The sequence below is a fragment of the Pristis pectinata genome, chromosome 1, assembly GCF_009764475.1.
Source record: "Pristis pectinata isolate sPriPec2 chromosome 1, sPriPec2.1.pri, whole genome shotgun sequence".
Taxonomy (NCBI): Eukaryota; Metazoa; Chordata; class Chondrichthyes; order Rhinopristiformes; family Pristidae; genus Pristis; species Pristis pectinata.
This window is the reverse complement of record NC_067405.1, coordinates 111,790,063-111,805,793: the sequence shown is the minus strand read 5'-3', so window position 1 is coordinate 111,805,793 and position 15,731 is coordinate 111,790,063. Positions and strand designations below refer to the sequence as shown.

Here is a 15,731-nt window from a genome sequence, read left to right as displayed (position 1 = left end):
GGTGCCAGGAGTGTGGCAACACTTGCAGGCTGCCCCCAGAACACTCTACGCAAAAGATGCACTTCACTGTGTGTTTTGATGTACATGTGACTAATAAAGAAATCTGAAAAAAAATCTAATTTTAAATGTTACCCCATTCCTATTTGTCTCTGTTACCTTGTTCACCCTTCTGATTCCCTCCTACCTTCTACTCTATCTGACCTTCCTCTTTATTCTCTTTGAGCCCCGCTTCTGTGCATTTAACAACATGTTTGACCCTTAACATTTCCCATTTCTGATGAAAAGTCATTGACCTGAATTGGATTCAAAATCAGAATCAGGTTTATTAGAGAAACAAAGGACTGCAGATGCTGAAAAACCTTATGATGCTGGAGGAACTCAGCAGGCCAGGCAGCATCCATGGAGAAAAGCAGGCGGCCAACGTTTCGGGTCAGGACTGAAGGTAGGAAATGGGGAAGCCCAATATATAGGAGGGAAAAACAGAGCAGTGATAAGTAGACAAAAGAGGGGAGGCGGGGTGGGCACAAGGTGGTGATAGGTGGATGCAGGTAAGAGATAGTGATAGGCAGGTGCGGGGGAGGAGGGGAGAGCAGATCCATTGGGAGATGGGTCAAAGGTAAGGAGAGAAAAAAGGGAGGGGTAGAAAAAAAGAGGTAGGCTAGGAAAGGGGAGAAATGAAGAGGCAGGGTTGTGGGGGTGGGGGGGTAAGGGGTGTGGGATTACTTAAAATGGGAGAATTCAATGTTCATGCCGTTAGGCTGCAGAGTTTCAAGACTGAAATTGAGGTGCTGTTCCTCTAGTTTGCACTTGGAATTCTCCTGGCAGTGGAGGAGACCGAGGACTGACATATCAGTGACAGTGTGGGAGGGGGAGTGTGGGAGACTTACCTGGTAATGGGAAGATGCAGGTCGTGGTTACGGACAGAGCACAGATGTTCTGCAAAATGGTCACCTAGTCTGCGTTTGGTCTCACCAATGTAGAGGAGGCCACACTTGGAGCAGCGAATGCAGTGGATGATATTAAGGGAGGTGCAGGTGAATCTCTGTCTCACCTGAAAGGACTGTTTGGGTCCCTGGAGGGAGGTGATGGAGGTGGTGTAGGGGCAGGTGTTGCACCTATGGTGGGGGCAGTGGAAAGTCCCCGGGGTGGGAGCAGGATAGGTCGGGGGGGGTGGGAGGAGTGAACTAGGGAGTCACGGAAAGAGCGGTCCCTGCAAAAGGCAGAAAGGGGGGGGGAGGGGAAGATATGCTTGGTGGTGGGGTCCCATTGGGGATGGCGGAAGTGGTGGAGAATGAAGAGTTGGATATGTAGGCTGGAGGGATGAAATGTGAGGACAAGGGGGACCATATCCCTGTTGGGTCTGGGAGGGGTGGGGGTGAGAGTAGGTGTGGGAAATGGCAGCGATATGGGTGTGAGCTCTCTCGACCACAGTTGGGGGGAAGCCCTGGTTAGAAAAGAAGTTGGACATCTCAGATGTCCTGGAGTGGAAAGCCTCATCATGGGAGCAGATGAGGCGGAGAAATTGAGAAAAAGAGATTGCGTCCTTGCAAGAGACAGGGTGGAAGGAGCTGTAATCGAGGTAGCTGTGGGTGTCAGTGGGTTTGTAGAAGAGGTTGGTGGATAAAGAATCTCCTGAGATAGAGATGAAAAGATTGAAGAAGGAAAGGTGTCAGAGATAGTCTAAGTGAATTGGAGAGCCGGGTGAAAATTTGTGGTGAAATTTATGAAACTGTTGAGTTCCATACAGGTACAAGAGGTGGCACCAATGCAGTCATTAATATAGCAGAGAAAGAGTTGAGGAATGGGACTGGAGTAGGCTTGGAACAGAGACTGTTCAATGTAGCCAACAAAGAGGCAGGCATAGCTGGGGCCCATGCAAGTGCCCATGGCTATGCCTTTGGTCTGTAGAAAGTGAGAGGAATCGAAAGTGAATTTGTTTAGGGTGAGGACAAGTTCAGATTGGTGAAGGAGAGTGTTAGTGGAAGGGGACTGGTTCTGTCTCCGGTCAAGAAAGCAACAGAGGGCAGTCAGGCCGTCATGATGGGGAATGGAGGTATATAGGGACTGGATGTCCATGGTGAAGATGAGGTTATGTGTGCCAGAGAACTTAAAACTATGGAAGAGTTGGAAAGCATGTGATGTGTCATGGACATAGGTGGGAAGGGATTGGACCAGGGGAGACAGGATAGTGTCCAGGTACGAAGATACGAGCTCCATGGGGCAAGAGCACGCAGAGACAATAGGTCTGCCGGGACAGTCCATCTTATGGATTTTGGGGAGGAGATAGAAGCGGGCAGTCCTAGGTTGCGGGACTATCATGTTTTTAGCTGTGGTGGGGGGGGGGGGGAGATCTCCTGAGGTGATGAGGTCAGTGATAGTGCAAGAGATAATGTCCTAGTGGTCCTTAGTGGGGTCATGGTTCAGGGGTAGGTAGGAGGAAGTGTCAGGTTTATTATCACTGACTTATATGATGTGAAATTTGTCATTTTACAGCAGCAGTACAGTGCAAAGACATAAAAATTACTATAAATCACAAAACAAATAAATAGTGCAAAAGAAGGATTAATAAGGTAGTGTTCATGGACTGTTCAGAAATCTGATGGCAGAGGGGAAGAAGCTGTTCCTAAATCATTGAGTGTGGGTCTTCAGACTCCTCTACCTCCTCGCCAATGGTAGTAATGCAAAGATGGCGTGTCCTGGATGGTGGGGATCCTTAGTGATGGATGCCGCCTTCTTCAGCCAACGCCTCTTGAAGATGTCCTCAATGGTCGGGGGGGGGGGGGGGGGGTCTTGTGCCTGTGATGGAGCTGGCTGAGTCTACAACCCTCTGCAGCTTCTTGCGATCCTGTGCATTGGAGCCTCCATACCAGGCAGTGATGAAACCAGTCAGAATGCTCTCCACCGTACATCTGCAGAAACTTGCAAGAGTCTTTGGTGACATACCAAATCTCCTCAAACTCCTGATGAAGTAGAGCCACTGGCATGCCTTCTTCATGATTGCATCAATGTGTTGGGCCCAGGATAGATCCTCTGAGGTGTCGACACCTAAGAACTTGAAGTTGCTCACCCCTCAACAAGGACTGGTGTGTGTTCTCCCAACTACCCTTTCCCGAAGTCCACAATCAATTCCTTGGTCTTGCTGACGTTGAGTACCAGGTTGTTGTTGCTACACGGCTCGGCCAAGCAGATCTATCTCACTCATGGCCTTCTGAGATTCTACCAACAACAGTGGTGTCATCTGGGAATTTATAGATGGGGTTTGAGCTGTGCTTAGCTTTAACCCCGACCCTCTCTCCACAGATGCTCCCGACCTGCCGAGTATTTTTGTCCGTGCTTTGTATCTTACATTTATCTGGATGAGACGTCGATCCGGCACTGGCTGAATGGCCCCTTCCTGTGCTGAAAATCACTCTGCCTTATAGACTCTGCCTATAGGTTCACGCCGTTATATGTCGTAAGCCAAAAACTCCACGTACCGCTGGACACAACTGGGTTCAAGCAACAGAGTTCTGTAAATTGTCATGCTGTTTTAGTTTTACCCGAAGCCCCGTGCAAATGCCTGCCGCAAATGTATTTCCCAATCTGTTATAATCGACATCGCAGGTCTGCTTTTGAAAACTCGTCAGTTGTAGAAAATGGATTTTAAATTTGACTGTCCCTCAGGGTTTCAATTTTTAAAAAAATTTAAATGCTGAGAACTTTCTTATTTAAATGAAGCATTGTTGTTTGTGCAATGTTCTGCCTTTAAGTGTTGAGTCCCCTCCCAGAACAGGAGCAGGCCCTTTAACAAAGGTGGTGTCCCGGCGCTGTTTGATGTGGCCGCTCTGCTCTGCTATAGTTCATCACAGTTTGATTAGAGGATTAGAGCAGCGCTAGTGCCGGGGCGGCGGGACGTAAACTGCGGGCTCACGCACAGACGCGCCTGGGTGCCTCTGTATTTGAGTCAAGGGGAGAGGGACAGTGGAGCTGTCAACGATCGAGGCTGCTGCAACGTCTTGAGGAAGGAGTGTAGTTTGTGGTCTTCATCTCACTAACCCCGATCTGTCATCCCGGGAAAACACCCCGGCGGAGTGGATTAAAAATAGCTCTTCCAATAGCTGAACAAAAGGCCACTGCGGGAAGCCAGGGCTAGCAATTGAAGCTGAGCTGTTTTTATTATGCTAAAGCAGACGTCCTCTCTTTTAACGATGCCCGGTAACGGGATTCGGCATCCGATGAAGCTGGAAGGGGAGATCAGAAACCGGGAGAAGGCAGAGGCTGAGAGCGATCGTTGCCGGACCCGGGACAGGTTCGAAGCTACCTTGGCTGGACTAGGAGAGCTGGATTTCCTGAAGCACAGACAGGAATACTTGGTTCGGGGTGCAATGGAATTACTGAAAGCTTCGGAGAACACAGCAGCTCTCAAAGGCGAAAGGAGAAAGGGATCTCAAGGGGAACTTTATTTGACCCCTGAGGAAAAGCAATTAGAAGATAACATTATCATGTTAAGGAAACAATTGGTGAGACATTAAAACGAACTGTTTTTAAAATAAAGATGTATCATTCGTATGCTACTCTTGATAATTTCAGCAGTACAGTGACATTAACCGTAAATCTCCCCAAATATTGTCCTACATTTTAATTAGCCCCTTCAGCGTCATACTTTGCAACGTGGCTTGTAAAATAATACTAGTGAGACCATTATAGTAAAACAAAATCCAGGGTTCTGGGAGACACTGTCCCATTCAAAATAAAAATATAATTCTGTTGGTATATAGGTCTTTAATGATTTCCGCATTTGCTTTGATTTACGTAGAACTGAATTTCATGATCTCGCTGGACAAGCAAAAGGGAAAAAGTGAAGGGTTTTGTTGGGAGTTGAAACTTTTTTTCCCGGCCGGTTGACTTTGCAGATTTTGGAATTGCAGATGTGTGTTGGGGGGGGGGGGGGGGGGGGGGGGGGGGGGGGGGGGGGGGGGGGGGGGGGGGGGGGGGGGGGGGGGGGGGGGGGGGGGGGGAGGGGGGGGGGGGGGGGGGGGGGGGGGGGGGGGGGGGGGGGGGGGAAGGTGGGGCGAAGTGGATCAGTTTCCATTTGTACCGAGTAACAATCGGACGATACAAATACTGCTGTGGAAGGCGTATGATAGAGGGAGCTGGTCGTTAATGGGAAATGCAGCTGAGGCATTTACAACGAGTTCGATTAGTCTTTTGAAATGGCAGAGGAGTCGTGACTTTTTGGAAAAAATGTAATAAATTGACTTCCTGCTAATGAAATAACAGCAAAATACTAATCTCTTCCTCGAGGAGGTCCAGCTGTACGTTTTAAAAGCCCTTTGGCTGGTTATAATAGACATAGTGACTTAAATTAACCTTTACAAGCAGACCGCGGCTCTCCTGCAGAGCTGGGGCTGGAACCTCTGTTTATATTAACTGATCAGCTGACTGAAATGAAGCAGACTGGCCTCTTTCTGTGCAGTGTTGCTGCATCGTTTATGGAACATAGAACGGGCCGTAGCTTGACAAAATTGTACATTTGATTGCACTCCTGCCCCCAAATTACCATGACAGTGGCGGATCTTGACCGAACAGAAATGTTACTGGAGGTTATTGAGCCAGCTCTTCGAGAGTCATTAAGCCCTCAATTTCAATATTTTTATGTATTAAAAAAAACTGAGAAGGGAATGGCCCACGCTCTGTTGGAGCGATAGTTTCCAGGGTGTATTTTACATTATTCGGTGGGCATTTGGATAACATGTCCCTGTCAACGCTTTTTTTTAAAACGGATTAATTCGATCATGCTTGACAATGGAGAAATACGCTCAGAAATTGTCCTCCAATTGGCTAATGATTCACGCGTTTATCAATGACATTGAACTTTCTGCCACGCCGGATCTACAGACGATCGAATTCATTGCGGGTATTGGCGTTGCTCGTTCTTGTTTTTTTAAAAATATCTTTTTAAAAAATAAAAGTCCACATTGATATGCATAATAAAGTTATGTTTAAAACACAGGAATATTCACCGTTACCCATTAACTCCGGTAATCTTGTGTGTGTGTGTGTGTGTGTGTGTGTGTGTGTGTGTGTGTGTGTGTGTGTGTGTGGCTGGCAATCTGCCAATAATGTTCCCCTTTCAGGAATTTCATCTCGTGTATTTGAATCGAGTAACTGAGAGTATTTCCATTTTAGTTCGTGGCTGTTATATTGTAAGAATAACTGACTGCATTCAATCATTCTCTCGAGGGACCGGCGATATTTAACAATTTTCAATACATTGGCAACTTATTCATGCATTCCAGAATTTAAAAAAGAAAATACGGCGCAGATATAATTTCGTTGATTTAACCGAAGAATGAAATACTTCACAATTTAACTCCTGTTTAAATCAGCATTTGAATGCTGTCATTTGCAGAGAACACACCTGAGGTTTCATGATGTGACTGGGATAAGTGGAATGTTAAGCATCAGTAAAAGGGCGGAATTAATAGTTTTTCTTAGCATTCACGGAATAACGTGGGAAGCCTGAATTACAATTGATTTAAAATGTGTTGTTGCTCAATCTTTTCAGAACTGTTTGAGGAGGAGAGATGCTGGCCTCATAAATCAGCTCCAGGAGCTGGATCGACAGATCAGTGACCTTCAGTTGGACGCGGAAAAGGGTCCAAATGACAACCTAGAAACAGACAGCAGACCCAGTTCAGGTCAGTCTGCTTATGGTAGACATCTGGATATGCACATCAAAGGATGATTCATCTGAGTAGGAACACTACATACCCTTGGAATACCAAATCTATTTCCTTCTCCATTAGATCATGTCGTTGTAAAACCCTGAAATCCAGAATTTGATGACAAACTTGATGACAGAATTTGATGACACGGACTTCAAAGTGATAAAACTTCAGTTAATACCCTGTATTTCACCAAGTTGTGAGGATGCAGACATAGGTGGTTGTCTTACAATTACTTTTAGCAAAATAGTTTGTGTTGCCCAATTAACAAAATTGTCACTTATCTGCCGGTGATTTTCATAAGAACGTTAAGATCTTCCACACATCAGAATATTCCAGGAAGAATTACATACTCCTTGCTTTCTTAGTGGCAATTTTACAATAATGTTCCTTTGCTACTGATGTCTTAAACCAGGTGATAAAACCTTTGCCTATTTGCTTATATTTTAAGAACCTTTTGATTAGAAAACCATTTTTTGTCATCAATTCATAATTCCCTATTGCTATATACACAAACGTAGCAAAGTTATGTCCCACAAACAGCAAAGAGGTAAAAGCAACCAGCTGTTTTAGTGATGTTGAATATCCAGGACAGCAAAAGAATGCTTTGTTCTTCAAATTGTCTTGGAATCCATTACAATGCACCAAGGAAGGTAAATGTAATCACTGACTAACATCTCATCTGAAAGACCACTTCCAATACTGCAATACACGTGTGTTGCGGTATCACCATGCTACATTACGTGCTCAAGTTCTGGAATAGGGCTTGAACTCATGACCTTCTGATTTGGAGGCTACCCTAAATTACATTTTTTTTCCTTTGTCCCTCTAGTTTTGGCAGGGTATTCTACTTTTTTAAAAAAGCTGTGCTGCTTTGGGTTTCCCAATGGCTTAGTAGGTAAGTGTATCATCCTTTGTGTTAGTAACCCACCCAGAGCTATGCATCTGGAAGGTGCATTTAATCCTTGGTCTGTGTTCATTAAATGTGCTCCAATAAGTGACAGCAAAATTTGGAGTTTCAAGCAGCTTTGTTAATCCTAATCATTATCACCCGTTATACATTGATGTCAAGTGAGAACAGTATAAGAATTGGCTGTTGATACTTAACTGTCAGACTCAAAGTTCTTTGCTGAACTGCCAGTGACCTAGGAATACTCAATTGAACTCTACCTCAGGAAAGAAAATTAAGAAAGGTTGAGAAGATGAAATAGTACACAGATACTAAGCATGTATAAATAATATTAAGTATTGTTGACTATCTTTGGCTTGCTTTAGATGTTAATCTTCAAAGATAAACAATTTTATTTGTGTGAAGTACTGCAAAATAAGCAATATATGGTTTCCTTGAGGAAACTAAGCATTTTAAAAGCTTAATGTATATGGGATGTATAAACAAATGCCATTGTTAAGGTATTTGATTGGTAAGAAGACCTTCTATTCTTCTAGTTTTTTTTTTGTTTTGCCAGATTTGACGGTGTACTCTGTTGATTTATAGGGAATGTTGTGGCACAGAATGAACCCATTTTGCTTACCTGGTGCTTAGCCAAAACAATACAAAAGTAAACTCATTAACTCGCTGTCTCCACCGCTGCCTTGTACTTGCCTCTGCTTTAGTATTTCCAATTGCCTTAAAAGGTGGATTGGTCTTCTATGTGCCAATAATGTCCCATGTTTAAGACATTTCTCTAATTTTTCTCCTTGCTTTCTTAGTGGCAATTTTACAATAATGTTCCTTCACTACTGATGTCTTAAACCAGGTGATAAAACCTTTGCCTATTTGCTTATATTTTAAGAACCTTTTGATTAGAAATCCATTTTTTGTCATCAAACATTCAGTGGAAATTATCCAACTGTTTTAAAGTTACCCCCCAAATAGAGTTCAACTTCTTTCAGTTTTAAGTGAAACAAATGCTTAAAAAGTTGATTCAGGTTTGTCACTTGAACTAAATTTTCATTTCAAGAAATGCAGTTCCTAATCAAATGTGATGATCTAAAATTCTCTTACACTACACTGTATATATATTTTGTGTACCACTGAGTTTATTTAAAAATTGAGTAACCTCTAACAAATTTATGTGAACTTGGTGTACAGAAAATTCAACATACTTTTTGATTTAACAGGTTTTTACGAAATGAGTGATGGAGCATCTGGGTCACTTTCAAACTCCTCTAATTCTGTTTTCAGTGAGTGTTTATCCAGTTGTCATTCCAGCACCTGCTTCTGTAGCCCACTGGATGCATCACTGAACATCACAAATGGACGGCCCAAGTCAACAGGTAAGAGACATGTAAATGGACTTTTATGACTGAAATTTGTCATTAATCTTGTAAACTGATGGAGCTAAAATGGAGTTCGATATCTCCTTGCTAATGTGGTGATCTTGTTGCACCATATGTTGACCAGCAAAAATGCAAACTTGGATGAATTAACTTTATAGTTAATAAACATTAGAGTTGTGGTGGGAGGGATGGAGATAATCTCATAGTATTTTTTTCTTCTTAAAACCCAACAACCAATTGTATATTTGCAACTAAAAATACATAGATGCCACCATGTCAAATACTTGATTTATATCGGTAGCTGAACACTTGACTACCAAGGAAGATGGGCATTTGGGTCTAACTTGTCCACCTTTGAGTGCTTCGAGTGGACCATTTATGGAGAAGGTTCCAAATTGGGCTTTTGAATGAAAGTCTCTGTATATGGTTAAACCAATCCCCTCAGTGCTATTTATTGATTTAAAAACAAATATATAGTTATGTTTGGGGCTGGGGAAATCTTTTTAGTCCTGCAAACATCTTGGCTCTGAAGGGATGCCTATGTTTGATGCATTTATAATATGTCTAAATATATTCAGGTGTGCTACATGACATAGAATTAAATCTGTACTTAAAACTTGCTAACAAAACTTCAGAACCATTGCATTGCTAAAAGATATACATTATTAAAAGAGGGCATATTATAATTTGGTTTGTTTTTGAAAATAATGTCAAAATATAACATGTTGATCATTCCTAAAGATTACATTCTAGGAAGCAAAAGGAATTATCATTTCAGTGTCGCTTAAGGGCTTGATTTGAAGTCTTTAGAGTACATCAATGGTCCAGATACTGCTACGCTGGTTAACAATGTGCATTTGTGCAATGTGAAGGTATAAAAATGGTTGTAACATTCATTAGTAAATTTCATACTGCCATACAGTAATAGAGTGGATCTTGACTGAGTTGATCAAGATCAGATGAAATTGTCCTCCATTACCGTATTGCTTGCTATGATTCCATCTAGCTCACCATACCCTGTGTCACCTTAGACTCTATTGGTAATACCCATGCATCCGAGCTAAAGAATTTGAGTGTTCCAAGTCCCATACCAGAGAAAAGAAAACAAAATTGTAGGCTGGTGCTTCAGGTTAGTGCTGAAGCTATGCAACAGCATGGGTGGCACTGTCTCTCAAATGAGATGAGATAGACATAAATACAATCTTGAAGAACAGACGTTATCCCCAGAGTCCTGCCCAACACTTATTCCTCAACATTACTTGGGGAAAAATGGATTCTCTTTTGCTATCACATTTTTGTAGCTGCTTCCTATACACAAGCTTCAGCATTACCTCATCAACTGTAAATGCTTCTGAGCAGATGGTTAAATTCTAAACAGCCAATTTGTTTAAAGAAAATGGAAGTCAACAACAAATACTATTTATAAACTGCCCTTTTAAGATAAGATATCTTTATTAGTCACATGTATATCGAAACACACAGTGAAATGCATCTTTTGTGTAGAGTGTTCTGGGGGCAGCCCGCAAGTGTTGCTATGCTTCCGGCACCAACATAGCATGCCCACAACTTCCTAACCTGTACGTCTTTTTGGAATGTGGGAGGAAACCGGAGCACCTGGAGGAAACCCATGCAGACACGGGGAGAACATACAAACTCCTTACAGACAGAGGCCAGAATTGAACCCAGGTCGCTGGCGCTGTAATAGCGTTACTCCAGCCACAACACTACCGTGACTGCCCATAACATAGTAAAAATCCAAAGATGTTGCACAAAAACATCGACTACAATTTGACGGTTGCATATTTGGATGGATGACTTCAAGCTTTGTCAGAGAGCTAAGTTCTGAGGAACTTCTTAAAGAAAGAAAAGTATAGGAAGAAAGATTCTGGTGTTTCCAAACATTATGGATTTGGCAGCTGAAACCATAGCTATAAATCCTACAAGACTGAGACATTGATGTAAATAAGGTGAAACCTTTGACGCCTGTTTTCTTATTTACAGAGGATTTCATCGGCTGGAGGGATTATGGAGAGGGGATGCATGAGTGCCAATATGCTGGTGTTGTTCGACGTTCCTTCTCTGCACCCTATTCTAGTTCCATTGATGTGGTTGCTGATGTTCATCCCAAGTATCAGTGTGACCTGGTTTCCAAAAACGGCAATGATGTATATCGATATCCAAGCCCTCTGCATGCAGTTGCTGTACAAAGTCCAATATTTTTTCATCCTGCAACAGGAAGCGTTAAAGAGGAAGAGGAGAAGCCCCAGTGTGGTGTGGGTGCTTCATTGGTGGCACCAGAGTCTGAACCTGTAAAAACTAACTCTGCTATTCCAGCCTCCCAGATCAGTTCTTGCCCAGTTATTCATCCTTCAACAACAAAAAGACTGGATAATTATATACTTGGCCTTGTTCAGAAAAAAATCCAGCCTCTTAGACCAAATAAGCCAAGGACCAGCCTAAATACAGATCCATTGAAGGGAATCTTGAGGCAAGGTAGTATCTGTGTCAAACAAACTATGATACCAGGTAATACTGATTTGAAAGTGTCCAAAAATGTTCATACCCATTCTCCTGCATCTAATGGCTCCTGAATGCAGTGTAGCATCCCCACAAAGGCAACTTCCAGGCAATGAAAATAAACAAGACCAAAAAACATGCAAGAATCTAAAACAGAATCAATAAATAACCGAATAACTGTTGTTCAGAATACTGTTAATGAATTGCAGATTAGTAGCCTGCCTAAGAAAAAGGCCAATGTGTTGACGAATGGGCTAACCAAATGTCCTGTGACTGTAGATTATCAAGAAGGGAATGGTGAATATGGCTCTTGTACACCTAAAGATAATTTACATCAGTATGTCTCTGTACATGAAGAGAATGTCATGCAACCTCCTAAGGTGGTGTTTCCCAAAAGACCATCAAGACCACTTCTGGCTTCCTTTCCTGTGGAAGAAAGACCACCATTAGATGCCAGGAGTGAAGCATCCTCTGTGCAGAGTTTAGAGGATGGCGGGCAATTAGTGAATGCCCAATTCATTCCAGCACAGCAGCAAATCATAAAATCTCGTAAAGGTACTAAAAATGTAAAGATCAGCAAATTTAAGAGCTCTACATTAAAGTCCAGGCCCCACAGTGACGTGACTCTCCAATCAAATGTTCAGACCTTAAACAAAAACCTAAGTTGCTCCTAAAAAGTGTCATTTTTCTGATGACGTTGATCATGTGAAACGAAACCTGAGGAGGCCCATGTCCAGAACAAGAAGACCTTCAACACCATATCTGAGAACAGTGTTCTGGGCAGACAGACTGGGACCAAACCCACCAAATGTGGTGGGCAAGGAAGGGAAGCCGTCCTGGTCAAGCCCAGGTACAAACAAAGGATTGATTACCGAAAATGGAGGTCCACTGCTGAGGTTTCTCGTGAAGAAGCAATGAAACGCTTTAGAAGGCGCAACAGGAAGGAGGTGCTCTGCCGTGTGCCTGGAGTGTACATGCAGAACAATGGTGTTTGTGCTCTCCGAGGAAGTGATTCAGAATATTCTGCTGAGTGTGAATCTTTGTTCCACTCCACTGTGGCAGACACTAGTGAGGATGAGCAGAGCAATTACACCACCAATTGTTTTGGAGATAGTGAGTCTAGTTTGAGTGAAGTAGATTTTGTAGGAGAAACTACCTCATCCAGTGACTCCGATGAGAGTGGTGCACTAGTCTGGCCGCAGTTTGCCCAGTCTCAACCTGCACAACCATCTACTGCTGAGTTAAAGAAGTCTCCACCAAAGGCCTTTGTCAAAATCAAAGCATCACACAATCTAAAGAAAAAGATTCTACGTTTCAGATCAGGTTCACTAAAACTAATGACAACTGTATAAGGGAATCTGACATTTGTTGTATTGAACTCCAAGTGACACAGGTTCTTATTTTCAATTGTACACTTTTTTAGGATTTTAAAAGTTCACTTGTCAGAAATAAGCATGTAAGTTTTGAACTATCAGTATTCTGTGCATGATATTATTGTTCAATATTGCCTCTAAATTGTACACTGCTGGTTGTATATAGTACCTGTATATTAATACAAGTTGTTTCATGCTTTAATAAATTGTTTTACCTTGAATCTTTAAACTGTTTTGAAATGTGCTTCACTTTGTCCCTTTTACATTGTGCATGTATAGGTCGTCCCCAGGTTACAGCAGTATTCTTTCCTGTGAACTGTTCATAACCTGGACAGTTTACAAGTTGGAAATGCCGCTGCAAACCGAGTTCCCACACGGCAGAAGTTGCCTGCAGCCCCGGAGCAGCTGGCAAATCCATCCCACCCATCTCCCAAATGCTAGTTAGTGTGTACGGGCTGTACTTAAATTGGGTGTTTGTAAGCTGGGGAGGATCTGTACTAAGAGATGGTTTGAATTGATAATTAAAATGCAGCCTTAAACAATAAGTATTAGAACACTACAGCACAGTACAAGGCCCTTTGGCTCACAATGTTGTGTCGACATTTTATCCTGCTCTAAGATCTATCTAACCCTTCTCTCGCACATAGCCCGCTATTTTTCTATCATTCATGTGTTTGAGGAATCGACGGTTCTTGCGCATGGGAAGGTGGAATAGATGGGTAACCAAAACGTGTCTCTCTGCTATCAGTGCAACATTCCTGAGATTAATGTAATCAGTGAGTAAGTAATTTTAAAAAAGAGCTATAGAACAAAAATGGGGCATCTAAATGTCCAAGCTTTCACATTTTCCCTCCACATGCCATCTTGTCTAATTCTGCTGTTCTGACAATATTACAATGCTGGATAGAAGTATCCACATTCTTGAGGAGAATGTGCTTTGTTTTGATGCATTTAGTTTGTGTGCCTGATGTTTCAGCAAATAATTTAAACAAATTTATTTTCTGTAAAGCTGTGTTTCATTTATGTAGTCTAAATTGCCTCTGATATTTGGACCATAAAATGTGGAGTTGTATTAATAGTTTTAGATGGGGCTAATTGCCATTTGATGAAATAGAGAAATTTAGTTTTTTGGCAATCCAATGTGCTAGGGTACACTTGGATTCCCAATTCTGATCAGTGTTTTTCCTCCTGATTGAAGCTGGTTGTGGAGTAATGACAGATGAGCACAAACTAAAATCGGGCAATTCGTATTCATTAAACTACAATGAAATTCAAGAGATGAGGGGAAACATTTGGACAATTGCTTGTTAGTAAAATTGATTCAATTGCTTTTTAGTAAAATATTTTAAAATCTTATTTTTAAAATTTGAGCTGGAGGTAATGTCTTTCTTTAACAAAGGAATGGAGAAAGCCATATAATCCCTTGAGTCTACTCTCTTATTTAAATAAAACTGATTTTCTGTCTCAACTTCATGTTTTTGTGCTTTTCCCATGTTCCCTGATGTTCTGTCAATCGCATTGGATATATCTTCCTTGTCTTTAGGGAGAACAATAATCTTCATCATTTGGATTATTTATGTGTTCTGATTCCATCGCTTCATATCAAACGTACCAATACTAACAGTATTTATCACATGTAGTATTACACACAAAGGAGTTGTATTATCCTCTGCAGTCATTCATTGAAACAGAGTGGAATAATAGGAGAGAATAAAGCAAAATGGGGTAGTGAAACTTAATTACCACTTTAATTACTTCTGCTTCCTTTCTTCGGTCCCTGCCAAGGTTGCAGCCAGTAATGTTTTCACCATGGGCCATGTACAAATACCGGCAGGAGAGCATGAGGGATAGAGGGAGCAGGGTGGGACAGCCTGAGCATACTTACGCACATCCATACCCACCCACCCTTGGTCATTTGCCTCCTAGTCTTCCTTTAACCACTGCTTTTTGTAACTATCAAATAGAAAGTGGCAGTAGCCTTCAGGTAGTGCCTGTAATGGTCCTTAACTGTATTGCATCTTAATCTAAATTCTCTCTTGTGTCCTTATCCTTGAGAACCAGCCCCTGCTCACTAAACCAACCATCCAACTTCCTGGTCAGGCCAGCTGCCACTGCAAATATTTCCATGTCCTTTGGCTCTACTATCATCACTGTTATAGATAGTAGGTGGGAAGTGTCAGAAGGCGCACACATTTTATCACAGTCTTAATTCTTTTAAAAAAAAACACGTCATTTGGTTGAAATACATTGCCATCTAGACATTTTCAATGAAACCATTTGAGAATTTTACATTGTTGAAGATAATTCAAATACTTTTAAGTCTATTCCATTTGTTGACACCATCCTTCTCCCTGGAAATTATCTGTACTTGAATAAGAACACAAGCAACAGAATGGTATTTGATCCTGAGTTTTGTTTCATTAGTCGTCTGCCATTGGTTAAACTCCCCTTTACAATATTGTCTGATTCCGTTCCTGTTTCAGCTGATGTGCTGCTGAATTCATCATCTTTGTTACCTCTTGACTAAACTATTCAAGGCACTCCTGGATCACTTCCCATTTTCTCATTTCCAGAAATATAAGGCCATTCAAAAAGTGCTTCCTGAGTCCTCGTATCAAGTGCCATTCATCCATTGTACTTGTGCTAGATGATACACTACTAGATTTTATTTTACACTAGGATTAAATGAAAATTCAAAATCTTCACTTTTTAGTTCCTCCATTGCCTTTTCTTCTCTCTGTAATATTCTCCAACATCTCTTAAATATCTGTGATCCTCCAGTTCCAGCCCCTTGAAGATTACCGTTTTAGTGCCCCATTAGTGATTAGGCCTTCAACTGCCAATGCCCTAAACT

General features: G+C 42.0%; 3 protein-coding genes across 5 annotated transcripts; all 3 read left to right on the top strand.

The window, feature by feature from the left end:
* The first annotated feature begins 3,877 nt into the window (after window positions 1-3,877).
* Window positions 3,878-11,587, top strand: LOC127572063 (dapper 1-like). 3 transcript variants are annotated; one of them, XM_052018912.1, is made up of 5 exons: window positions 3,878-4,499; window positions 6,548-6,680; window positions 7,540-7,605; window positions 8,829-8,984; window positions 10,989-11,587. In XM_052018912.1, exons 1-5 carry the CDS (start codon window positions 4,158-4,160, stop codon window positions 11,576-11,578), a joined length of 1,287 nt encoding a protein of 428 aa, XP_051874872.1. In that variant the 5' UTR covers window positions 3,878-4,157; the 3' UTR covers window positions 11,579-11,587. The 3 variants fall into 3 exon arrangements, with proteins under 3 accessions (XP_051874872.1, XP_051874881.1, XP_051874892.1); XM_052018932.1 differs by lacking the exon at window positions 3,878-4,499 and adding an exon at window positions 5,802-5,896; XM_052018921.1 differs by lacking the exon at window positions 7,540-7,605.
* Window positions 11,588-11,641: 54 nt separating this feature from the next.
* Window positions 11,642-12,178, top strand: LOC127572074 (dapper 1-like). The gene has a single exon (XM_052018942.1). It carries the CDS (start codon window positions 11,642-11,644, stop codon window positions 12,176-12,178), a length of 537 nt encoding a protein of 178 aa, XP_051874902.1.
* Window positions 12,179-12,208: 30 nt separating this feature from the next.
* LOC127570502 (dapper 1-B-like) lies at window positions 12,209-12,856 on the top strand (the record flags this gene model as incomplete). The annotated part of the gene is made up of 1 exon (XM_052016178.1): window positions 12,209-12,856. A coding segment is annotated over one exon (648 nt), but the record flags the coding sequence as incomplete, so codon positions are not given.
* Window positions 12,857-15,731: the final 2,875 nt, after the last annotated feature.